General features: G+C 47.5%; 6 protein-coding genes across 6 annotated transcripts; 2 read left to right on the top strand and 4 right to left on the bottom strand.

Annotated features, from left to right (window-relative positions):
* Positions 1-244: 244 nt before the first annotated feature.
* Positions 245-5056, bottom strand: I302_100189 (uncharacterized protein; the record flags this gene model as incomplete). Its single annotated transcript, XM_065869039.1, has 17 exons — positions 245-300; positions 384-871; positions 1036-1364; positions 1431-1535; positions 1600-1641; positions 1712-1780; positions 1846-1935; positions 2006-2076; positions 2140-2278; positions 2389-2515; positions 2583-2824; positions 2900-2970; positions 3050-3208; positions 3285-3402; positions 3468-3569; positions 3639-3850; positions 3967-5056. The coding sequence occupies 17 exons, from the start codon at positions 5054-5056 to the stop codon at positions 245-247; spliced, it is 3510 nt and encodes a 1169-aa protein (XP_065725111.1).
* A 1572-nt stretch (positions 5057-6628) lies between these two features.
* Positions 6629-8952, bottom strand: I302_100190 (uncharacterized protein; the record flags this gene model as incomplete). The annotated part of the gene is made up of 9 exons (XM_065869040.1): positions 6629-6931; positions 7101-7259; positions 7370-7680; positions 7771-7835; positions 7900-7969; positions 8076-8289; positions 8381-8543; positions 8639-8778; positions 8857-8952. 9 exons carry the CDS (start codon positions 8950-8952, stop codon positions 6629-6631), a joined length of 1521 nt encoding a protein of 506 aa, XP_065725112.1.
* Positions 8953-9744: 792 nt separating this feature from the next.
* On the bottom strand, positions 9745-11553 carry I302_100191 (uncharacterized protein; the record flags this gene model as incomplete). The annotated part of the gene is made up of 10 exons (XM_019190212.1): positions 9745-9985; positions 10109-10273; positions 10380-10524; positions 10591-10648; positions 10718-10795; positions 10858-10864; positions 10951-11035; positions 11175-11354; positions 11437-11466; positions 11523-11553. The coding sequence occupies 10 exons, from the start codon at positions 11551-11553 to the stop codon at positions 9745-9747; spliced, it is 1020 nt and encodes a 339-aa protein (XP_019046960.1).
* A 258-nt stretch (positions 11554-11811) lies between these two features.
* Positions 11812-13003, top strand: I302_100192 (uncharacterized protein; the record flags this gene model as incomplete). The annotated part of the gene is made up of 4 exons (XM_019190213.2): positions 11812-12469; positions 12584-12792; positions 12867-12886; positions 12958-13003. 4 exons carry the CDS (start codon positions 11812-11814, stop codon positions 13001-13003), a joined length of 933 nt encoding a protein of 310 aa, XP_019046961.2.
* An 852-nt stretch (positions 13004-13855) lies between these two features.
* I302_100193 (uncharacterized protein) lies at positions 13856-16667 on the top strand (the record flags this gene model as incomplete). Its single annotated transcript, XM_019190214.1, has 13 exons — positions 13856-14150; positions 14255-14453; positions 14509-14584; positions 14660-14715; positions 14797-14911; positions 14988-15388; positions 15447-15457; positions 15521-15623; positions 15698-15838; positions 15898-15939; positions 16009-16157; positions 16263-16392; positions 16451-16667. 13 exons carry the CDS (start codon positions 13856-13858, stop codon positions 16665-16667), a joined length of 1935 nt encoding a protein of 644 aa, XP_019046962.1.
* Positions 16668-17359: 692 nt separating this feature from the next.
* On the bottom strand, positions 17360-24444 carry I302_100194 (uncharacterized protein; the record flags this gene model as incomplete). The annotated part of the gene is made up of 10 exons (XM_019190215.1): positions 17360-17767; positions 17830-17991; positions 18073-18112; positions 18242-18350; positions 18431-18601; positions 18666-21801; positions 21859-22144; positions 22199-23791; positions 23867-24272; positions 24342-24444. The coding sequence occupies 10 exons, from the start codon at positions 24442-24444 to the stop codon at positions 17360-17362; spliced, it is 6414 nt and encodes a 2137-aa protein (XP_019046963.1).
* Between the last annotated feature and the right edge of the window lie 455 nt (positions 24445-24899).

Raw genomic sequence — 24899 nt, forward strand, 5'->3', positions numbered from 1 at the left:
CACATACGCACAAGATGCACATATATACATCACACTTTGTAACGCTTGATTGCATCATCTTCTGACGCATCACTCAGCAGTAGGCCTTCTTTCAACTACCGTATTTACATCAGATCATTCGTATATGCATTTCCATCATTCCCCTACAACGTACGCTAACACCCATCCTCATACAGCATCAAGATATCAGAATTACCCGTTTCCCGTCATCTTTATACAACCTCTCTCCCTCGCTTCACATCCTTTACATACTCGCACTACTCATATTGGGATCATAAGTCGGTAAACCCGTAACGATACCTACCGTCGCCCAACAATATATCAGCAAGTCTTTATCTCATACAACAATCTCAGAACACCGCAGCAGCAAAAACAAAACTCACCATCAATCAAAGCATTCCAATACTGACTACTATTTCCCCCTCCCCCTGCTCCTCCCGCTCCCATTCCCGCACCGAACTGTCCATTCATCATCATCCCACTCGAGCTCATATTCATCGACATATTCACACCACTCATACCCATCATCGACAAATTATTAGTTTGAGCGTTCATCTGACCAGAAGGATTCGGTGGTAGTTCCGACATAGTACCCATCATGGGACCTCCACTCGCAAGCGACGGGTCCATCCATCCCATCGCACCGGTATTATCGAATCCACCGGTGTACTGCAGGTTATTACCGGCTGGTACACCCTCTACGAATCCCATATTTTGAGGTTGTCCCATCTGCTCGGTACCCACCAACGAATTCGACCTTGATCCATGGCCTAGGACGGGAGGTGGTTGTTGAGGGTACAGACCAATACCAAAGTTCAGACCTTCTGTTCCTGGTCCGAAGGAGGTGTTGGATTGTAGCCAGTGGTCGAGTCTGTAACACGAAGCAGAATAATGGCCATCAATCAGCATCACTCTCAAAACTGTTAAGGATGAGGCGAAACACCAAGTTGGCGCGGTTGGAAAAGATAGAGAAAGTAATGAAGTGAACACTAAAACACTATAAAAAGCAACAGGAAGGAGAGAAAGAAGACATACAATCGCTGCGGATGATCTTCCTCCGGACTCTGCCCCATCCCAGGCGGCGTCGGCCCCAAACTATTATTATAAGGGCTCGCCCTCACATAGCTCTGAGGCGAAATAGCAGGCAGCGCCGCATTCCGAGGTCCACCACTACCCCCATTCTCACTGGAATGAGGTGGTGTAGGGTTAGGTGGGGCCGCCATCGATCCTGTAGAAGGTGGTTTGGAGGTTGATCGCTCGAACGAAGTGTTATCGACTGATAATTTGCCTGTAGCTGGGAGGGTGGGTCGGCGGGAAAGTCGTTGGGATTCCATCTGTTGGGCTCTTTGGTGGAGCGTATATATCTGAGATTACACGTATCAGCTCATAATGTCCAGGCTGAAGCTACGGCGAAGCGAAAACAAGCTCACAATCGCTGCTTCCTTCTGTGAGAAGTCATCTGCTTTAGGATCATGAGGGTGCTGTTCCATGAATGCTTGGATGATCTGCTTCATTTCGGCTGCTCGTGGTGCGCGCTGTCAACAACATGGTCAATCAGCATGTGTCTCGCAGGGCAAGTGAACGCAGGAAAAAACTCACAGGATCAATGATGATACTGATACCGGCGATCATAGCGGCGTTCTAGGTCAAGAATCGCTTACGTATCAGCATTTTCCCATTATCAGACGTTTCCTCCTTATATAGCACTCACAAACTCTCTGAAAGATCCACCCAACAGCGTCTCAAAGAAATCAGGACAATCGACTTTAAACATTTGTCGCTATCACATATACTCGTATCAGCTTCATTACTCTTTCATAGAACTATCAGAGGAGCCATACTTACCAGCTTATAATCCGTAACAGCAGCATCAAAGCAAGCCTGCCTTGACAAAGCATATCTTGAACTCCTCAGTTTACGAAGTAACCACGGGCGCTACATCCGATACGACATCTCAGCTTATCATCCTCACTCCATTAGTAAAGACGGACATGAGATCACTCACATGAAGGATGATCGTGAAATGTAGAATCTCAGTTTGTATATAGTATCGGTGAATAGGTAAAAACCACATCTCTATCAAACCGATCAGCTATTGGCACCAAAGACAGCGGCACTCGAAGGAGCTGGAATACTCACTCTTATCATAAGATTTATCAGGAATCAACATCTTATAAGTCGGTGGTAAATCCTCTACGAATTGTTTCAACTCCGCATCTAAGGCTTCTACATCTCTATATGAGCCTTGTCCTGAGAGTCTTTGGAAGTGTTGTGTGACCTATCATACGGGGAGGACAATCACAATCAGCATCGTTCATTTTGACTTCCATTCGCATTGGCTGAAGCTCGCCGAGAGAGGAAGGAATTCAAGGCTAATGTTTGACGTACCTTTGCGACAATACATCCCAATCCTCTTCGCAAGATAAGGTACGTAGCGAAAGTAGGTTCGCTCATAGGTCTAGGCAAAGCTTTCTTATCTTCTTTCAACGCTTCTAATTCAATATTCGATGGTGGTCTAGCGTCCCAAGCGAAACAAGATTAGCGCACTTTATTCTGTTTAATACGTTACAAGATAGACTTACAAGGTATCAGCGAAATTCGGATCTATAGCCGTTGGTCTCCCAAGCAAACAAGAATAGGTAGCATCCGCATGAATAAGGTAAGACCATAATCTCCTTCTGTACTCTGTAACGTAGGGGTCTAATCCCAATTTCGTACCGTCCCTGTGTAGACCTAATGCCTGGCCGATGGTGAGGGCATATCGGAATTCCGCCCATCCTTCTGCTAGACGTCTTTCGTGCATTAGGACGAGGTATAATCCGGTCTGAACGATATCGGCGGAGTGATTCAGCATGTATGACAGATTAACGGTCGACGAGGATAGCGAATTTGAACTCACACAAATGCGAGTTTCGACCAGATGCAGGTTCTCAGCTTTAACTGCACTGGCAATGTTGATAGCGGTTTTGGCTACGCATAGACAAACAAAAAGAAACCTATCAGTCACCTCGTTTCGAAGAGAAAGGAGGGAGAGGAGGGAAGTACTTACAATTCCAATAATATCTCAAACTGGTCAACCTCTTCTCGTCCTCATTCCCGACAATCTCATCAGGAGCTACCCTAGTGGACAACGCGAAAACGATGAACACTAGTGGTAAGGCCAGTACAGCTGATGCGCTGCTCTTGTGGGAATAAACCTGTTCGAACGCTATCAATAATCCATACCCAACGAGTTAGCACACTTCCCTTGGTTTACGATGGAAAAGCCAAGTGTGCCAACTCACCCAACCTGAACAGATGTTGATCGATTGGATATCTGACGTAATTGACTTTATCAAAGAACCATTGAGTGATCTTTTCAGCGAGATCTCGAGGAGGTAGATCTTTCATCAGGATGGTCATCTGCGATCGAACCAAATATCTCATGAGGCTCCTTGAAGTGAGACGTATTGTCAGAACCAACTCACCTTCTCAGGATTCAGCCCACAATCATTAAACAACTTCGACAGCTGTTCAGCAGGTGTACCATGATAATCCAATCCCAGTGGAACAGGTCCAGAAGGGTGCAACTGCATCCCATCCAATGCGAATCAGCCAGGCATCTTGACGATGACGATGTGGTGAAGAGGTGAACATACAGATTGAGGCAATGGATTCCTGATCCCCGTTTCCCTGTCCAAACCACCCACCACCGCATCCTCGCTTTCAGGTCCGTTATCCCATTCTACGGAATGTTCGATTCTCGACTGGGTAGATGACGTCTCAGGTCGGAAGTCTAGCTTCTTTTCATCCTCGGAGTCGGGAGGTAGGGAAGCGGAGAGAGGAGGAGGGGAAGTTGCCGGTGCGTGATCTGCATTTATCGTGTAAGACACCTGCCTCTCCTTCGTTGAACAGGGGTATGGAAGGAGTATCAAATGGAATATCAAGAGAAATATAAAAAGGTATCAAAGGTATAGCGGCACTCACTGATCCTCCAATCCCTCAGAGCCTTTCCTTCAACCCCATCCACACGATTGATCACAGCATTGACCATCGCCTCCAGCCTCGCAACCCTAACACTGATGGTGGGTAACATCGACGGTGGCCTACTCGTAGTCGGCACAGTAACCGGCGCATCGCCATCCTTCTTATTCCCAGCATCTTTCGGCGAGGGTCTAGCAGATTGGATTTCGCTTTTGATCACATTCTTACTAGCTGGAGGAGTGGTTGGTCGAGAATAGGGGACGCATAACTCTGGGACCCTCCTAGCTACGCAATGTTGACATGGTGTCTCTCTATTGCACTTCTGTTTCCTCTTCGCGCACTCCGCACATGATAGGGCTACTCTCCTCTTCTTCTTTTTCTGGGGTGGTTGTCCCTCTTCGTTATCGTCATTATCCTTTGACGGAGCGGCATGCTTGTTTTTATTATTATTCCCAGTTGATTCTCCACGTACAAGCTGGGGAGGTGGTGATGTAGGATAATTGCTATGTTGAGAGATCATACTTTCTCTTCTGGTGGTACTACCTGGCGAGATCATCCTCTCGTCGCCCCAATGCGAGTGCGAGGTGGTAATGGGTGGAGTGATGAGTTTGGATGGTGAATCCCTGTAGGAAGGGTAGGTCGGACCACCAGGTCCTGATCCTCGGGTGTGGGACATGGTATAAGATCCGGGGGAAGGGACGTCCCATCCAGAATGAGAATGAGCATGAGAGGTTCTGCTATGCGGGAAATCCACTAGGGAAGGTAATCTATTCCCACCGGTGGTATCTCTAGGTGAAGGTCCCGAACCGGTGGTATTCCACGTAGGTTTATTCCTCGATGATCCCGGTCTGTCTAATGCACTTCCGTTTGACGCTGATGCCCAGGACTGAGGATCGGTGTGCCCCCCACTGGGCGAAGGGACGTCTCGGTAGTTTGGTGAGCCGAAGGAATGGTTCATAGGTGAGTTGGCTGATGGGATTGGAGGAGGTAGATAGAATGATGAGGAGGGTCGATTGGATGACGAGCTTGAGGTTGATCCTGGTGGGTATCTCGGTGGGTAATGATCATCGTTATGGGTATTATTTCGGTGCATTGTAGTGTTGTTGGTAGTGTCGTTTCATCCGTGGTGTAAAAGGGGTAAACAATTTTTCAGGTGCTAGTGCGGGATACGTCGTTGGAGTTGAGTTGATCTTGATTCTTTAGCAAAGTGCTAAGGAGATATATGAATGTGTGTGATGTGTGAAAAGGCGTTTTTGATGTGTTATGTGTTATTGGGGTATGGAGAGAGATCTCACTGGGATGGAGGTAGGTTGGTCAGCTTGTTAAAAATAAGATAACGATCAATCAACTTGAGTGGAGAGGGACTATTCCGCATCGGCATTTCTCTCAACAGCAACAATTAATCAACGTGGTCCAGCTGTACTCGTATCCCAGTCACATCCAAACTATAATTCATTTGGGCGGTATCACACACGTACACACGAGATAATGTAGGTGGAGATGATCGACCTTTCACTTTTGAACATGCACTCACTCACCGTGGGGTATCCGTGTCCTGTGTCCTGTGTCCCTTTCAAAGTTGAATGTGCACAATGATCCGGGTCACCAAGCGGCAGTTGCAGATGCGGTTGATCGTCCAGAATATGGGGGTATGTGCTTTTCTCTTGTCCTTGTCTTTTGATGGTAGTCAGGTGGAAAGGTATATATCAAAGTGGGGGAATATCGAATACTGTATCAACGGAGGTATTTGGTATGTAGCTGAGTATATCTATCTGTTCATCATCGGGTTGTATTATATCATGAAACAAAATCACGTCTTCTTACTCGAGTGGCTCTTGTTGTCTCTGCAAGTAAGAGTAGAGTGGTTGGTACTGTACGAATAATGCACATGGACAACTTCATAACCGAGAATCATTTACTGTACTATTGTACTACAATCCTGAGCTAAATACGAGTAAAAACGATAATCACGTACAATACTAGTAGAGTAGTGTACGTACCTGACCAAATTCCAGGCGGCATCTCCGGCTTACTCGTCCAATCGGATCGTCCACAACCAAAGCTATCCTGTACGGTGGGTATTTCGACAGAATGCAGAGAGAGAGAGAGAGAGGGAGGTCTTCAGGGAAAGACGGGAATTTTCACGACGATAAGATTTTTTTCCCACTTTGATTTTTTCCTATTTCCTAGTGGCGCATGCCCGCTCCTTGAGGGACGGACTCGGTTCTACTGTATGATCTCAAGTTATTTTCCGTGGGGCAGAGGTACTCGTAGGGTGTGTTCCTGCATGGCTCATTGTCCGCTTTGCCAACACCATACATGTGTAGCGACCACCAAGTGGGATGCTCGGTGTACATTCGATCACAGACCCACTCGGACTGCCCATGCCCAACAAATCCATAAACCCTGTGTCGGAATTGGACTAGTTCTTGACTGAAGCTCGAGGCCCTTACTCTCTTGCGGCAATGAAAAAGTAAATACATCAAAGCCTGAGAGCGACGAAGAATGCATAAATGACTATGACATATATTGCCAGGTTGAATCAGCCCCAGAAAGTACGCGCTGTACTGTATAATTCCCAGTCGATCCGTATCAAACGGATATTCATCTTCTCTAACAATATCAGCTCAAATCCCAAGCAGCGTATCTAATATATACAAAACGATCAAATGCTATTATCCTTCCTCGACGCTCCACTCTTCCTCCCCTCCTTCTGGAGCTCAGTAGAGGATACCGAAGCAGGCATAGGTGGTGGAAGGGGAACAGGAATAGGAGCAACATCCCACCCCGTATGATCCAGTACGATCCCCCCGTCCTTCTTCGATCTCTCAGACTTACTCCTATAAAGCGTTTTCCCAGATGGTACAGCAGATTTGTAACTCATCTTGTCGTTGTTCGCCTCATTGTCGTTGTTGGAGTCAGAAGGGAGGTCGCGGGTGGAGTTGTATTCTAGCCATTCGCTGAATGGCTATGATGGGTATTGGTCGAGTTAGCTATATCCTCTGCAACGGAGGGTTGACCAGTAACTTGTGCTCAGGGGATGAGGTGGAGTTGGAAGATTCGTATCTTGAAGAGACGGACGGAGTAGGAAAGTGAGGCGTGAACGTGGGCCAGCTCAAAAGACACGGAGAACTCACAGCTATGATAGACAGTGGTACATCCGAATAACCCGAATTCGAGTACCTAGGCGTAGGTATGGGCGATGCAATGGTCGACGAGGAGGGATACCGGATATGAGCGATGGGCTGTTTATCTTTGAATTTGTATGCCGACGGAGGGGAAGTTACAGATTTTGACTAAAATCCATCATCGATACAATCAGCTTCACCTGGACTGGGGCAGGTTATAAATACACTTGCGCGCACGTGAGGACCAGTGGGTTCCAATGAAGAGAATATGAACATACCTCAGTGACAATCTGATCAATCGACACTTTCACACTCCCCATCCCCAACCCCGACTTGGAGCTCTGGATACTCCTCTGTCCGCTGGAAGTCGAGGTAGTATACCCGCTATACGAGTCCGGTAACAACCCTCGTCTAGATACAGGCGGCGATTTGTAGTATATCGAAATGGATTCGGACTCGGATAATCGTATACCCCCGTTCTCACCGTCGTCGGTTGATGTCGGGACGGGATGGGATATTCTGAGGAGGTAGATGAAGGAGAGGAGGTGGAGAGGTGAGAAGGATTGGAAGATGGGTCGAGAGGCGTTTGCTAAGTGAAGAAGGAGATCAATATGGTCAGAAGTGGGAAGACAGGATGGGATGGGATGGTATAAGATGATATGAAAGGCGACTAGCTTACCTAACGAAGGTACCTCCACTGCGCTGTATATCAGTAGTATGGCGATACTCAGAGTGGGCAGACACCTTTGTCAGGAAATCTCAATCAATATAAAGTCATCTTTGACCTGCTCGATGGTTGATCACTCACAGAGCTTGAGCGACGATCACGAGTCTTCTACCTTTATCAAACTCCCTCTTCGACCTAATCAACCAGACCACTATGTATGACCAAGTGAGTCAGCGAGTCTACAATTAGTAGATCAACCCTTGGTGGTGCCCTCTTATTTGAAAAAGTAGGGGGAATAGGAGGACGGAAGAGCTCACTGATGATCCATACACCAGCGTGAGAAACCAATCCCATGCCCAACCAACATCTCATCAACACACCCTGCCTGTTCACCCACTCTTCAACGAGGTACAAGCGCGATACGCTCGCCAAAGGCATTTGACAGCTTATCACTGATAGTCCCATGATCAGGCCTAGTGAGATGATGTTGAGGATGATTAGGGGGATGATCAATCTCTTTCGGGGAGACATCTGTAAGAATCACTTGGTTATCATCTGTAATCACCAATCGATACGATCCGTATACAGACGAAGTAGAGAGAGAGAGGAACGATCAACTCACCTTCCAGACCGACCATATCCCATACCCCATACTCATCCCTCCCATAACCCCACAGCATATCATACCAACCACATTCCTCCACGAATCATCAACGGCAATATCCGTGTAAATCGAGGTGAAAGATATACGATAAGTCTGATCTATCGACACACCCAATTGTGCTCTAACAGAAGTGATGATGTATCAGTACTACGCACTTCCCAAGACCCTCACTCTTGTGTATACAAGAAGAGACTTCATGGAATATCATACACTCACATGATCAAAGCTAGCTCCACAGCAACACACCCCAATATACCTTTCTCATACCGCTTCCAACGCACACCTATCTCCCAAATCTTCGATATGAGGAATCCAAGTAGATAGGCCTGAACCAGTATACCCCAGATCGAGCACCACTGAATCACACAAGGAATTATCAGTTCTGGATTTACATCTCATTCGACCCATGAGACGATGGAGAAGGAACAACTCACTATCAAATTGACCCTATCCGACCCCAAGGTCTGCAACAAGACTAAATCCAAATACGCCTTATCGCCCGCTTGAGCATTTTCTTCTGTCAGTTCCATTCTACCCTTTAGAGGTTTCTCGAGGTATAGTAATACCTATGTCTGTGTTGAGCAGATTGCAAAGAAGTCGAACAAGTAAGGTTGATCAACGAACGGATTAGTTTATTGGAGAATCTCCACTCCAACAGAACGAAACAAACCATTCCTTACTTTCTCGTCTCGGAAAAAGAGGCGACAGCTGTGCTCGGATGAAGTTGGAATACCTTCGAATTCATTGATTGCCATGGTACAGTAAGTAGTGCATAGGCCAACTCAACAGAGTGTTAGAAGGACGTCCGTTAGAGTTTAAGTAAACTGTTTAGTACCGAATTGCGTAGGAGTATTCCTTTGTTTTGTGGGTGTAAGGTACAAGGTAGGACAGTTTAAGCTTTGATGAATACGACACATGCTCGAATGGTGGGGGGTCTGAGCTGTCATTGATGAGATCAAAGGGACGGACGGTGATGGTGAGCCGAATAATGGTATATCCACTGTATGCACAAGCATCTCAAGTGAGGTATATTGTTCGGCCACTGTACGAGGTGTGATATGATGGGTTTGGGCGGTTGTTTGTTGAGTTTGATCACACAGTCGTAATGTGTATGTATACATGTATACTGTGTGTAAGAGAGTAGGTGAAACGATGATTGTCCAGTATTCGTATAGTAGTCTAAAGTACCTCCGAGGTGTTTCATCTATCTCTATCCTTTATCATACATCCAAGTTCAGTCCGAGATCGGTAGCATAGTATCCACTTCTAAAATCCAAGTCATCCTTCTACACATCTAAATCTTCTAAGATCTAGTGAAACCATTATAAACCCTTGTTGAAGTACACCGGCCCCTTGTACTCTTTAAACCGACTTTCCAATTTCGCAGGACTGGTTTCCGCCTTTTGAGGGAAGTAAGCTATGGCGGGGGGTAAGAACAGTCCCAAGGACAGTCCGATGAGCGTGAGTTGGGTGAGGTTGGATGCGAGGTTTCCTCTTGGGCCTGAGAAGACTCCTCGACGGGTGAGGAGGGTCATGACCATAGGTGGGATGATGAGGGTCGGGCTAAAACGTTAGGAAGAGGATTAGCTTCTTAGGCAAAGCGGTATGATGCGTATCACATATGAATGGGGGAGATTGATACGTTGCCTTCGGTGGATGAGAAGAATGGAACAATGATGAACATACACATTGGTGAACACCCTACTCGCTGCACTTTGCATAACGGCCATTTGACCTGCTTTAGGTGATTTCCCAAGTATCTCTTTACTCTCGCTCCCATCCACAGGATCTTTCTTGAGTTTGAACACTTCTACACCGTCTCTCATCTCTTTCCATCGGATGCACGATATGCTAGTGGGGTACGAGATGTTAGCTGAGCGCTCTAAAAGATTGGCTGGGACATACAGTATACATAAGAGCAGTGTTTTGGGAAGCAGTGAAGATGAGCAGGACTTACTTGACAACACCCGCCGAAGCAACACTAGCAAACGGTACCAATTTACCCAGAATATCCTTCGCAGCGGGACTGACTCTCAATCTAGGTACCAATCTGCTCAATGACACGGCGAGGGCAACAGAGGTGAACGTCGCTGCGAGATAGGCTGTGATTGTACAAATGGATATCAGCTACTTCCAGATATTCTGGATTGAAAAAATAGCTAACATACCTGTACCGATCTCTTGAGGGGTCATCTCGATGGATTTGTTGGCATTGCTGAAGTTGACCTGTTGTGATAGGAGGAGTGAGCCTGAAATCTCCGCCATGATAGACAGGCGAAGTGAAAAGAGACTTACAGCTACGTTCAACGTTTGATTCGCCCATTGCCAGAAGATCACACTTTTCAAACTTGCATCAGGCATGAGCATACCGGCCTGTTCACGATCTCAGTCAGTTCATAATTGCTATGATGGCACAATCGTACAGACTGACATACACATATTCTACCATAGAATACATGAGCTCGTCAGCCATCTACCATTCGAACGGCATATATCGCCTTATCGTCGATACAGAAAAACCAACTTACATCAAGTTGGTAGGCACGAAAGCAGACATCCTAAAAGGCAATGGTACGGGTTTACCAGTATCAGGGTGGATAGATGAGTTAACCACTGTTACAGTATAGCGTGATTCACTTTGATCAGCTCGACGATCCCCATTATCTCGTACATTATATGAGCCGGGTCCGAGCGAAGAGATAGCTTCGACCGTGACTTCGACTCCAGATAGAACACTGAAGAGACAGCTCACACTGCTTAGCATGATCATAAATCTCCTTATGCTGCTGATTTACCCAGTATCCCTTCTTCCCGGCCTCTTTGATATGACTCTCGAAATTGGTTACATCCTTCTGTGCCTTCTCGAGTTGAGCGGATGAAGCGAGGAGAGTGAGCGGGGAGGTGGTCGAGTAGAAGTACGCCAGTCTGCCTCCTATATCGATGCAAGAACTATCAGCAATGCGACGGGTAATGAACAGCTAGCTCGATAAAGACAAGAAGACAATAGCACGTACCGTAAGAAGAGAGATCAAATCGAGGTTTAGCTATTCAAGCTGGGTGTTAGCTATGAGCCCAGCATCAAGAGAGCGTGTCAGCTTACAGATGTCGTATAATCCAGCTTTATCGCTCATCTTGGACGGACCTCGAGACTACTGTAGGGGATAGAGGTCAAAAGATTTATAGGAGACGAGAAGGAGGTTGCAAATTATTGTTATCGATAACAGCTTTTGATTTGGTTGAATTGAAAAAGTCCAAATTCAACCTCTTAAACCCATGCTCAATTCGGTTAAACCCCGGATAAACTACGACCACTCACCACTGATCTCTCATGACCAGTCGCAGAACAAAGCAGACTTTCCATTCATTTGCTATCTCATCACCAGATCAACATGGGTTCACGCCAATCTCAACCAACCACCAACCCACCCCCAGCAAACGAAGCAGTCCGACCCTCCGCCTCACCCCTCAACCCGCGCGGTCAATCTATCCTCTCATACTTCTTCAACCCCTCCACTCCCTCACTTACACACGACCATCTACACCCCACCGCCCTTGAAGTGCGTCTAGTCAGCCGGTATCTCATACATCTCGGTATACCCAGTGAACTCATACCGAAGGTATTGGACGAGGCGGAGTACTGGTCAGGCTGTAGGAGACAGCGGACCAAGCATGTGGTGGTGAATTCATTAGACTCAAGATTACATATCACCAATGGGACGCATCTCGTTCAGCCCGAGGATTTATTGGATTCTGATCAGGTGGATGAGCTTCCCCGGTCTGCTATGATGTCTCGCTGGGGTGGACTGCGGAATATGAATGGGGAGTGTTGGTATTTGGCCAGTTCGCCTGTGGGATGTACGAGAAGGCCCAGAGCCCGGGGAAATGAACAGCGATCGCATGGCCATGTGGTAGAAGGTGAAGGTGGTTCTGAAGAAGTGGTTGATATTGGAAACAGTGGGGAACCTGATAAAGTGTGGATAAGGAAATGCGTGATTGAGACATTATCGAAGGATCAAGGGTGGAGTAGTAACAACCCAACTCATTATGGTATGTCGTAAACCGTACTTTCCCAATCAATCTCATCATCCGCATCTCAGAAATTGTCAGAATACCTGATGTATCTCGTCTGTACACTTACTGATATTCTGTACCTTGTTGAAGGCACGTACGAACAAAGCTACTCATGGTTCGAAATATCCCTCTTACGCGGTACCCAAGAAGTCCAGGGATCAAGACATTCGATACAATACAATGTCCATGCGGGACAGTACTATAAACCTCATTGCAATATCCTGCCGGAAGATCATCCTACGCTGAAGTTGGCTCGACCTGGAGATAGGATAGTACTGTGGATCAGAGCGGAGTATCAGGTGTGTCCATTGCCTTTTTCCACCCAAGTGATGAAGGAGAGATGAGCTGATGAGGGTCTGAATCATTGTTTTAGGGATGGTTGAATTGGGTAAAGTGAATTGTATACCGACTTTTGCGTCTGATAGCTCAAACAGCTCATAGACTGATCATTTCTGATACAACAGGGAAGCAGCTATAACAGTGTACACCTCGCCATATCCGCCAACATGATATTCATTCCTTTCCAATCGTACCGCTCCTTTGCAAATTCCGATGGATGGAGCGTCTTAGTCATTGTTGTATTCAGTCCGCCGCAAATCCTTCTTTGTATTTGTTGTAATTCTGCATGACCACCGCATTGGTCGTCTGTAATCATCCCGTTCGATCATTCGGACTTTTACATCCTTTCCGCGTGCAAATACCGCTCGCTTCTTGGCGTTTGCACCGGTTGACTTCACTCTGAGTTTTATGATCGTCTTGCCTCCTCAGATTTGTTGTCATTGACAGTATGTCTTTGATTCGACTGGCTGTGTTGGACATACTAAGTGCTGTTGACTGTATTAACCGATAAGTTACATGTGATTGCTGGAACATGATCTGCCCAGATTCGTCCCAGATTGGAGGACTGCGGCTCAGGCACAACGCCCCCGATCCCGTGTATAACCCCACCTCCACTCGCACCACTATTAGATCTCCCTTTCCTCGTGAAAGGGGAAGGACGAGAGGCGATGATGACATTGTCTTCTTGTCTTGTCGGAATACGGGTGCTACAAGTAATCGTACTCATATGCTGTACATGTGTGTCAGTCGTTGAATCAGGGTCAAATGTCAAGTTCAGTAGTTAGTCATCAGTCCATGAATTCATGGTCCGTCGGTGTCGGTCACAGGGTCATCAGGACTAGTACATCTTGGATCGGCCTCCGCATCTTCCCTTTTACAGTGTACTAATATTTGAATTACCTCATAAAGAAGCATCCTCCGCTTCTCATCTCTCAACTGAACATATTTCAATCTTCAGTAGAATAATATAATTCTGGTCCTGGTTCCGCTCAAGGTATTGATTGATTGGGAAACCCATCCAAAATGAAGTGGACGATCCTACTACCCCTCCTCCCACTCGTGCTCTCCGCACCTGCGCCCGCACCTCAAAATAACGATCCTGCCTCGACCTCAGCCGCTCAAAACGCTACTGCGACCGCTACCGCTACTGGATCCTCCTCAACTTCCACAGGCAGTTCTCCAAGTAATACCACTTCCAACAATCCCAGCGTAACGATCTACCCGGATACTTCCAATGGTACCCCCATCAAAATTACCGGAGTGAACGTAGCGGAGTATGGACAAGATCTGTATTTGGGTGTACCCTATGCACAACCCCGTGGGTGTCCTCTCCTCTCTGATTAACTCAATGCATTGGTCTCGTTGTAGATCGTATTCACCGTTATCGATATTCTGGCTGACTCGGTATGAATTCATGAACAGCTGTTGGCGATCTTCGATTCTCCCCTCCCCAAAGCTATATCTACAATTTCAGCGTGACAGCCCAGAAACAACCTCCAGCATGTCTTCAGAGCCCCAATGGCCTCGCCGGAACACAGTCTGAAGATTGCCTGTATCTCAATGTATATGCTCCGCAGGGATCCAATGCTACGTCGGCCTATTTGCCAGTCATGGTTTGGATGTTAGTTATCCATCTCTCTCCGCTGAATGATGCAATAGCTGATCATGTAATGTAGTTATGGAGGTTCCTTCACCAGCGGTTCGATAGATCTATATAATGCTACGGCTTTACAAGCTTATGCTTCTAAGACCGTAAGTACTTCATGTCCATTCCACTGTCAAGATCACAGCAAATTAAGATGCTGACATGCGAGTGTCCGGTGACAGGGGAAACCTTTTATTTACGTCGCTCTCAACTATAGACTTGGTACTTTCGGTTGGCCGTGGGTGTTCAGACCCACAATGCTTCAAATATACTATCATGGTCTTTGTTTGTCCAGCTGACGGATCATGACGTACCCCAGATCCGGCTCAGGTTTCGCCGAGAACGGAGCGGCCAATCTCGGTCTCAAGGATATTAGAAAAGGATTAGAATGGGTTCAAGAGAATATCTGGGCTTTCGGTGGTAATCCTGATCAAGTGGGTCTTCCTTCCCCTTCTGCTTTTAGTATCAAACGAAATGTAACCGCTGATCATGGATGATCCTCTTGCATAGGTCACTGTCTTCGGTGAATCTGCAGGAGCGATCGCCACCTCTCTCCTATACCTCGACGAAAACATCAACACCTTCAAATCAGCCATCATGGAGTCTGGCGCACAGTCCACCACACCCATCGGACCGACCGGATCAACCTGGGAAGACGCCTATCAATATCTACTTCAAGTCACCAACTGCTCTTCCACACCTGCGTCTTCAGCCAATGCCACTGCTGCGACCCCATCTTCAGCAGCTAACACCACCGCTACCACATCGTCGACCAACGCCACTTCGACCGGATACGCCACCTCGTCCGACTCCACATCAAAATTGACAGGATTCGAGTGTCTCAAAGCTCTTCCTGCTGATGCGTTGTTGAAGGGACAGTTGACTGTCAAGTCGAATCTCCTCTTTGCGGGGTGAGTGCTCGAGTGATCCGAGGTGGAAAGTGGCTGATGTATATCAAAATTCCTTCAGATTCATTTACGGTGAGTTGTCCTAGCAGAGGGTTCTCAACAGATCCACGAGTTAGCTGACGATGCTGTACACAGGACCAAGTATCGACGGCGACTTGATCCCCGACTCCCCTCACACCCTTCTATCTCAAGGTAGATTCGCCAAGAAACCTTTCATCTCAGGAAACAACAAGGACGAGTGAGTTGACTTTGCTCGCCATTTCCTTCTTTCTCGGAAACAAAGAGCTAAGCTGATCTACGGCAACCAAACAGGGGAACATCTTTCGTACCTTCTTTCGTCAACTCTACTCAGACCGGTATGCAGCTCTTGGCGATTTTCAGTCCAGTCGATCCTGATAATTCTACCGTCGCTCAATTGTACTCTCTATACTCTCCTGAACCCTCTGCGGGATCGTGAGTGGTTGCCCAAAGCCATTTCACTCAACTTTCAATGCTGATCTTCATTTGGTTAGTCCATTCGATACTGGAAACCAGACATTTGGATTCTCCCCAGCGTAAGTCGGCCATCACCAGACCTTTAAGTAATGAGGAACCTCTTTAACTCATCTTTTCACACAATCCAGTCACAAGCAAATCGCAGCGATCCTGGGCGACGCGCAATTCCAAGCTCCCCGAAGGTACTTCCTCGAACAAGCCAATTCGCACGGGTTGGACCAAACTTGGAGTTATCAGTTTGAGCAATATACGCCTGGTCAACCTGCCGCTAGAGGAGGTGAGTTATTCCTTCCAACTGGTATAAACCTTCTCTGCCCATCAGAATCGAAGAATAATTCGCAGATGAGCGCTGGGTGCTAATACTGTATCTTACAACGCTTAGTCTACCACGCAAGTGAGATCCCATATGTCTATGGACTCTCTGTGCCGGGAGCCAACTTGACTTCGATCGGATTCGGAAATAACTATACAGTAGGGGATCAACAGCTATCTTATCAGATGGTGGATTATTGGTGAGTCACTGACTCCCTCCTTTCTCTGTGGTCTCTATTGACACCTAGGTGGAAACAGGTTGAACTTCGCATACTACTCCAACCCCAATGGCCAATCCAACTCAAACGCCACCGTCTGGCCTACCTACTCCAACGACAAGAATATCTTGAGGTTGAAATCTGATAATATCACCGTGTTTACTGATAATTACAGGCAGGCTCAGATGGATTTCTTCAATGGGAATCCTACGGAATTCAATTACAAGAGATCAATTGCAGGTGTGCAACGAGGTTAAGTATCACCCGAGAGACTATTATGTAGTGAGATGCACAGAGATCTTCGTAGTGGTGCGAAGAAGGGGATTAGAAGAAGATCGAATCGTTATAATTCATATTGTTTATGGAATCTTACCAAATAATGTATAATATGATAGCCTGTGCTCCAATGTATGTTTTTCTGGCAGTGCGTGCCGAGTATAAAAGGTAAAGTCACTTGGTACAAACGGTCAGATCTATAATGAGAGTTGCTGGGAAGATGAGACATGCGAATAGGGCCAGCTGAGGAGTACTGGCGGGTAGGCAGAAGGATGAGCAACGAGGCTAAACAGTGGGTGATGGAGAGAGAGAGAGAGTGACAAGTTGTGTGAGACAGTTTGGGCAGAATGCGAGTAGGAGAGAAACGAGGGAGGGGGAACGAAGAAGGGCAGGTGGAGGATGAGTGGATATGGAGCACAACGAGAGGTGCGGGGGTAGAGCAGAAGGCGAACTGGGAGGCGAGATGGGCCGAAAGTAGGAGGGACAAGGAGGAGACACATGTGAGGGGTAAAGGAAACTCAAAACATGTTGACAATATATGCATCTATATTTTACATTCACAAGCAAACCTAGAAACAGAAACAACCTATAAAGAAGACCTAACCTAACCTAAGAAAAGCAAAAGAATACAAAAACCCTTATACTCCTTTTCGTTTTTTTGTCGACAGACAATTTACGCAGATGCAGCTACACTGATGTTCTCCACATCTACACCCTGGCTGGATACTTCGAACTCGCTTGTAGCTCTGCTTGAGACCTCGGTGTGAAGGGGTTTGATGATTGGAGGAGCGATCCATTGTCGTCGCTCGATACCACCTTGAACAGGGAGGTGCGAACCGGTCATCAAAAATCGATCGACCTCTTCGGCTACCTGTCGTCCTTCTCTGATACCCCACACGATCAATGATTGACCTCGTCGACAATCACCGGAAGCGAATACACCTGGGATGTTGGTGCTGTAGTTACCACCAGAAGTCTTGATGTTGCTTCGAGGATCTTGTTCTACCTCGAGAGCTTTGATGGCATGATTCTGAGGACCGAGGAAACCAAGGGCAAGGAAGATGAGTTGAGCAGGGTAATGCTGTATTTCCAACACAGTTAGTCTTAATGCTTCCGACCATAGAAGTGAGAAAAAACACTAACCTTTTCAGATCCTGCAACTTCCTCCATTTTCCATTGACCGTTCTGTTGAGTCCACTCAACTCTGACCGTATCGACACCGGTGAGGTTGCCCTCATCATCAACACAGAACTTCTTACTGCTGACCTCATACACTCGAGGATCGTGGCCGAAGTGTGCTTGAACCTGTACGAAAAAACCCGGAAAAATCGTCAGCATGCATACCAAGTCGAGAACAGACCGTAAAACGTTGTTTTGCCGGCTTACCTCAGAATGTCCGTAATCAGACCTGGCAATCCTGGCATAGCTGTTTGAATAGATATATCAGCTGAGGGGAAATCAAAGAAGAGAAACAAACGAGAGGGAGCGAGAAAAGGGGTTAAAGGATGGTCGAGAAAGACGGCGATGGTGAGGAAAGGCGGGAACAAGATCTTACGTAGGCCATGGGTTCGAGGGAGCCCTCGTTGCTGGAGGAGCAGGTAGAAGCTCGAAGTTGGTGATGCTCTTAGCTCCGTGTCGCATAGCAGTACCGATACAATCGTTACCTGATGAAAGATGTCAGTTTGCGAAAAAGTCATGAGTGCCACAACCGACTGGCGGCGATCGCCACGCGCCTACAACTCACCGGTATCACCTCCACCAATCACGATAACATCTTTGTCTTTAGCATTGATGTAGTCTGGTACACCTTCACCGAAGATCTGTTGCTTGGTGTTGCTACCGAGGTAGGTCATGGCGAAGTGGATACCGTTGGCTTCTCTTCCTGGGATTCGGAGATCTCTAGGAGTGACAGCACCTGAGATAATACAAATTATTAGCTTTCCGTCCGTAATTGAAAAAGCAGATGGAAAAAAGCTCACCAGTAGCGAGAATGAGCGCATCATTCTGTGTCTTCAGTTCAAGAGGATCGAAAGCAGGATCGACACCGACATTGGCGTCGGTGACAAAGTTGACGCCTTCAGCAGCCATCAAGTCTACTCGTCGCTGTACGATAGCCTTGTCAAGCTTCATGTTAGGAATACCGTACATAAGGAGACCACCAATTCGGTTCTCTCGCTCGTACACAGTGACGATGTGACCCGCTCTGTTGAGCTGATCAGCGGCAGCAAGACCAGCAGGACCGGAACCGATAATAGCGACCTTCTTTCCTGTCCTGTGTTGAGGAGGGTTAGGAACCATCCAACCCATCTCGAACCCTTTATCAATGATGGCACATTCGATAGACTTGATACCGACGGGTTGCTCGTTGATACCCAATACACAAGCTGATTCACAGGGTGCGGGGCAGACTCGACCAGTGAATTCTGGGAAATTGTTGGTCTTGAGTAATCTGTTGAGAGCATCTTGCCATCGTCCTTCGAATACCATGGTGTTCCACTTGGGAATAACATTGGCGATGGGACAACCGGTATCGGATTGACAGAAGGGGATACCACAGTCCATACATCTTGCTGATTGGTATTTGAGCTCGCCCTTGTTGAGTCGGGTGGAAATCTCTTTCCAATCCTTGACTCTCTTTCGGGGTGGTCGGTAAGCTTCGTTGAGTCGCTTGTACTTCATGAATCCTCGGGTCTTGTCCACTTTAGCGAGTTTCTCCTTGGAAGTGGCATCGTCAACCATGGCGTCTTCAACATCCACGATGGAAGGTTCAGCAGGTTTGGGTTTGGGCGAGGCGGTAGGAGTGACAAGTTGAGAGGTAGAGACGGTAAGAGCGTTGGCATCTCGGGGGAGGATGGGGTCGAAGCCAGTAGCGACGAGATCGACTTGAGAAGCGGTAGTAGAGGGTATAAGGTCGATGACGGATTGCCTCTTCTTCTCTTCGGCGGCTCGAGCAGCGTCTTCCTCGAGGACTCGCTTGTAATCGAGAGGCATGACTCTGACGAACATGGGCAAGAATCGGTGGAAGTTTCGCAAGACTCGATCGGCGATTTCTGAGCCGGTGTAGTGTCGGTGATCTTCGATAAGACTTCGGAGCTCAGCGACCTCTTGAGGATCAGATACAGGACCAAGTTCGACAGTACCGTTGTTGACCTTGGGAGCGAAAGAGTGGGCCATATCGAGGACATAGGCGATACCACCAGACATACCAGCAGCAAAGTTTCGACCGGTAAGACCAAGAACGACAACTCGACCACCCGTCATGTATTCACAACCGTGATCACCGGTACCTTCGACCACAAGAGTAGCGCCAGAGTTTCTGACAGCGAATCGCTCGGCAGCGATACCTCGGATGAAACCTTGACCGGAGGTGGCACCGAAGAAACAGACGTTACCGATAATGATGTTCTCTTCCGCTTTGAAGGGAGAGGACTTGGGTGGGTAGACAATCAATCGACCACCTGAAAGACCTTTACCGACGTAATCGTTGGCATCACCTTCGAGCTCGATCGAGATACCTGGGGCAAGGAAAGCACCAAGCGATTGACCAGCAGATCCCTTCATGTTGATGTGGATGGTATCTCTTGGGAGACCAGCTTCGCCGTATCGCTTAGATACGTGGTAGGAGAGGGTGGTACCCAAAGCTCGATCGGTGTTGACTACATCACAGTCGATAGTGACGGGAAGACCCTTTTGAAGAGCAGGCTCAGCTTCGTCGATGAACTTGTTATCCAGTCTAACGTAAAGTTTGTGGTCTTGAGCTCGAACTTTGTAAGTGGCAACGTCGGTTCGGAGCAAGTGAGCAGGCTTGAGGATAGGTGATAAGTCGAGGAGAGCAGTCTTAGGAGTTCGCAAAGACTCATCGACCATGAGCATATCAGCTCGACCAACCATTTCATTGATGGTTCTGAAACCGAGTTTGGCCATGATGCCTCGCAATTCCTCGATGACGTAGTAGAAGAAGTTGATGACTTGTTCGGGTTGGCCAGCGAATTTAGCTCGGAGAGCGGGGTCTTGAGTGGCAATACCGACAGGACAGGTGTTCTTGTGACAAGCTTTCATCATGATACAACCCATGGCGATGAGAGGGGTGGTAGCGAAACCCCATTCTTCGGCACCGAGCAAAGTGGCGATAGCAATATCTCGACCGGTTCTGATTTGACCATCGGTTTGAACGGTGACTCTGCCTCGCAGGTTGTTGAGTACCAAGGTTTGATGGGTCTCAGCGAGACCAAGCTCCCAAGGAAGACCAGCGTATTTGATGGAAGTCCATTTGGCAGCACCGGTACCACCATCGTGACCGGAGATGGTGATGTGGTCGGCTTTGGCTTTGGCCACACCACTGGCAACGATACCAACACCGACTTCAGATACGAGCTTGACGGAGACTCGAGCTCGAGGATTGGAAGCTTTGAGATCGTAGATAAGTTGTTTCAAATCCTCAATAGAGTAGATATCGTGGTGAGGAGGTGGGGAGACAAGGGTGACACCAGGGGTAGAGTGTCGAGTTCTACCGATAGAAGCGGAAACCTTGTGACCTGGGAGTTCACCACCTTCTCCGGGTTTGGCACCTTGAGCCATCTTGATTTGGAGTTCATCAGAATCGGCAAGATAGTTGGAGGTGACACCGAATCGACCGGAAGCAACTTGTTTGATGGCAGATCGTCGAGAGTCCCATACGGGTTTGAGCTCCATAGCATGGGTGAAAGGTTGACCATCGGCATCGGAGCCAGGTCCGGGGATAGGCAATGATCGTTCAGCATCCTCACCACCTTCACCAGTGTTGGATTTACCACCGAGTCGGTTCATAGCTACGGCAAGGGTTGTGTGTGCTTCCATAGAGATGGAACCGTAAGACATAGCACCGGTAACACATCTTCTCACAATTTCGTTCCAAGGTTCGACCTGTTCGATTGGTACCTTGGTGCCGTTGTCAAAGTTAAACTCGAGAAGACCTCGAAGGGTACCTCGTTTGATTGACTCTCGGGAGTTCTTGGAGTAGCTATCGTATGCGTTTTGGTTCTTTTGTCTAACGGCATCTTGAAGCTGAGCGATGGAAACGGGATCGTTGATTCTCATCTCTGAACCTTGTCGGTAGTGGTATTCACCGCTTTCGGGCTGGGACATGAGTCAGCATAAGTAGCGTTTATTTAAGGAAATGGAAAAACTACTCACCATACCAGGAACAGTGATAGTCTCTCGAGATGGCCAAGCCCTTTCATGGAATTCGAAAGCGTCCATAGCGAGAAGCTCGAAGGTAGCGCCTTGTACTCTTGAAGCAGTACCGATAAAGCATTCAGAAACGACTTCCTCGTGAAGACCGAGAATTTCGAAGAGCTGAGCACCCTTGTAAGAGGCAAGAGTGGATACACCCATCTTGGAGAGGACCTTGAGCATACCCTCAGCCATGGCTTTCATGTAGTTTTCGACGAGTTTGTCGGCGGTTTGACCGTCCTTGGCCCTGTATACCACGTCAGTGCGTAGTCTTATTGGCTACATACGAGAATCCACTTACAATCCCTCCGAAGCGACCTTGTGGATCATTTCCATGATCAACCAAGGGCAGATAGCATCCGCACCGTAGCCGACCAAGACACACATGTGGTGTACTTCTCTAGCTTCACCAGTCTCAATCATGATGGCGACTTGTGATCTCTTTCTTTGTTGTACGAGGTAATGGTGGACACCACCAGTAGCGAGAATGGCAGAAAGAGCGACTCTGTCGTGGCCAACAGCTCTGTCGGAAAGGATGATGGATCTGAAGCCAGCATTGACAGCGTTGACAGCTTCTTGTCTTACTCTGTTAAGAGCATTTCGGTATCCTGGGAGACCTTCACCTTTCTCGAAGGTAATGTCGATGGTGATGGAAGGCCAGTCGGAGTTGGAAACTTTCATGTGCTTGAGGGCGTTCATCTCTTGGATGGTGAGGACAGGAGTCTTCAGGTGAAGTCGGTGCAACTGGTTGGGTTTGATTTCAAGCAAGTTTCCTTCGATACCGACCATAGTCTCCAAAGACATGACGATTGATTCTCTGATAGGATCGATGGGAGGGTTGGTGACTTGAGCGAAGAGTTGTCTGAAGTAATCGTAAACTGTTCTAGGTGTGGTAGACACACAAGCGAGAGCAGCATCATTACCCATAGATCCCAAGGCTTCGTGACCTTCTTGCACCATGGGAAGCATGAGCATACTGAGTTGTTCGATTGTGTAACCGAAGGCGAGCAATTTGGGATCGGTGCTGAGAGGGGTATCATCAATCTTGACTGAGATATCTTCGAATCGCTGCACTCTTCTGACCACTTCAGGAAGTCTCATGAGTTGAGACTCGACCCATGCACCGAAAGGTTGTCTCTTGGCAGTGGTGAGTTTGAGCTCTCTATCATCGACGATTCGTCCTTCCTTGGTGTCAACCAACAACATTCTTCCAGGCTTCAATCGACCCTTTTGAATAATCTTCTCAGGTTCGATAGTGATAGTTCCAACTTCCGAAGCACAAACCATGATATCGTCAGAGGTGACTACGAATCGACAAGGTCTGAGACCATTTCTGTCGAGGTTGGCACCGCAGTATCGACCATCAGAGAAAGTGAAGAGGGCAGGTCCATCCCAAGGTTCCATCAATGATGAAGCCCAGGCGTAGAAAGCTTTCTTCTCAGGTTCCATCAAGTCGTTGTTCTGCCATGCTTCAGGTACAAGCATCATGACAGCTTCAGGGAGGGTCAAAACACCATTGACAACTAATAGTTCAAGTACGTTGTCAAAAGCGGCGGAATCGGAACCACCAGTCTCAACGATGGGGTAAAGGAGATCGAGTTCATCGCCGAATTTCTCAGACTTGAGATTTCCTTCTCTAGCTCTCATCCAGTTCTTGTTCCCTCTGACAGTGTTGATCTCACCGTTGTGGGCAGCCCATCTCATAGGTTGAGCTCTGTCCCATGATGGGAAGGTGTTGGTAGAGAATCGAGAGTGAACAAGGGCAAAGTGGGAAGCGTAAAGAGCGTGGTTGAGATCGTGGTAGTAGTTGTAGACTTGAACAGGGGAGAGTTGACCTTTGTAGATGATGTTGGAGGGAGTGAGGGAACAGATGTAGAAGCCGCTCTTGAGACCACTACGATTAGGAGGGAAGAGTCAGATCGATCGATCGATTGGTTTTACACAGACAAGACAGAATTTTGCCACTTACATTCTGTGTGTAGCTTGCTTTCTCAACACGTAGAGCTGTCTCTCGAATCTCCTCTCATCGAAGTTTCCCCCTTGGCTGTCTTGTCCTGGTCCATAATGCTCTTCAAGTACTACGAAAGGTTGCAAGATCTTAGGTTCCTTGCTCTTGGAAGCAGGACCGAGGATGGAGTTGTCCGTGGGCACTTCTCTCCAACCGAGCACTCTCAATCCAAGAGGCTTAGCGATATCCTCAAAAGTAGCTTGCTGACTGGCAAACTCCTCCTTGGAGAAGAAGACGTTACCGACAGCATAAGTACCTTCGGCAGGGAGCTTAGCGGAGAATGAGTGGGCTGATTCTCGGACGAAGAAATCATGGGGAATACCAGTCATCACACCAGCACCATCACCATCACGGGCATCAGCACCGGCTAATAAAAGCGCACACATTCTGAATCAGCCTTTGCGCCCTCCTGCAAAAACAGATAATGATGACTCACTGGCCCCTCGATGGGTCATATTGCAGAGGATGTTCCTCGCATCGCTTACAATCTTGTGAGCTGCATGTCCTTTGATGTGACAGATAAACCCGACACCACACATATCGCGGCGCCGGCTCAGGTAATGAAACTAGAGACAACGCAGGTGTTAGCTCGATCTGCTCTGATCGTATCGATACAGCCTGTGAAATTGCCACGCACGGATTAAAGGGGGTTTTTGGAGTTGTTTGAAAGTCTGAAAACTCTTGAGAGATAAGAGAGAATCGGCTGTGGGTGGCCTCTGCGTCCTTTCTATCTGTCGTATTTGATCCTTTTTATATGCTCCTTTTGTGCACGATCGAGCGTATTTATCTATCAATGATGAACAAGCTTTTGATGGTGATGATAAGTCTAAGAGGAAAGAAGCAACAATAAAAAAGTTGGATGGAAAAAAGTGATTCACCGTAGCAGCGTTTGTATGGGAAACTTCATTCAACCTACACACAGTACTACAACGAGTAAACCCAGATTTGCCGTACTCGCTCCGGTAAAGAAAACGGCGATAACAATACTGAACCC

The sequence above is a fragment of the Kwoniella bestiolae genome, chromosome 1 (assembly GCF_000512585.2).
Source record: "Kwoniella bestiolae CBS 10118 chromosome 1, complete sequence".
Classification (NCBI taxonomy): Eukaryota; Fungi; Basidiomycota; class Tremellomycetes; order Tremellales; family Cryptococcaceae; genus Kwoniella; species Kwoniella bestiolae.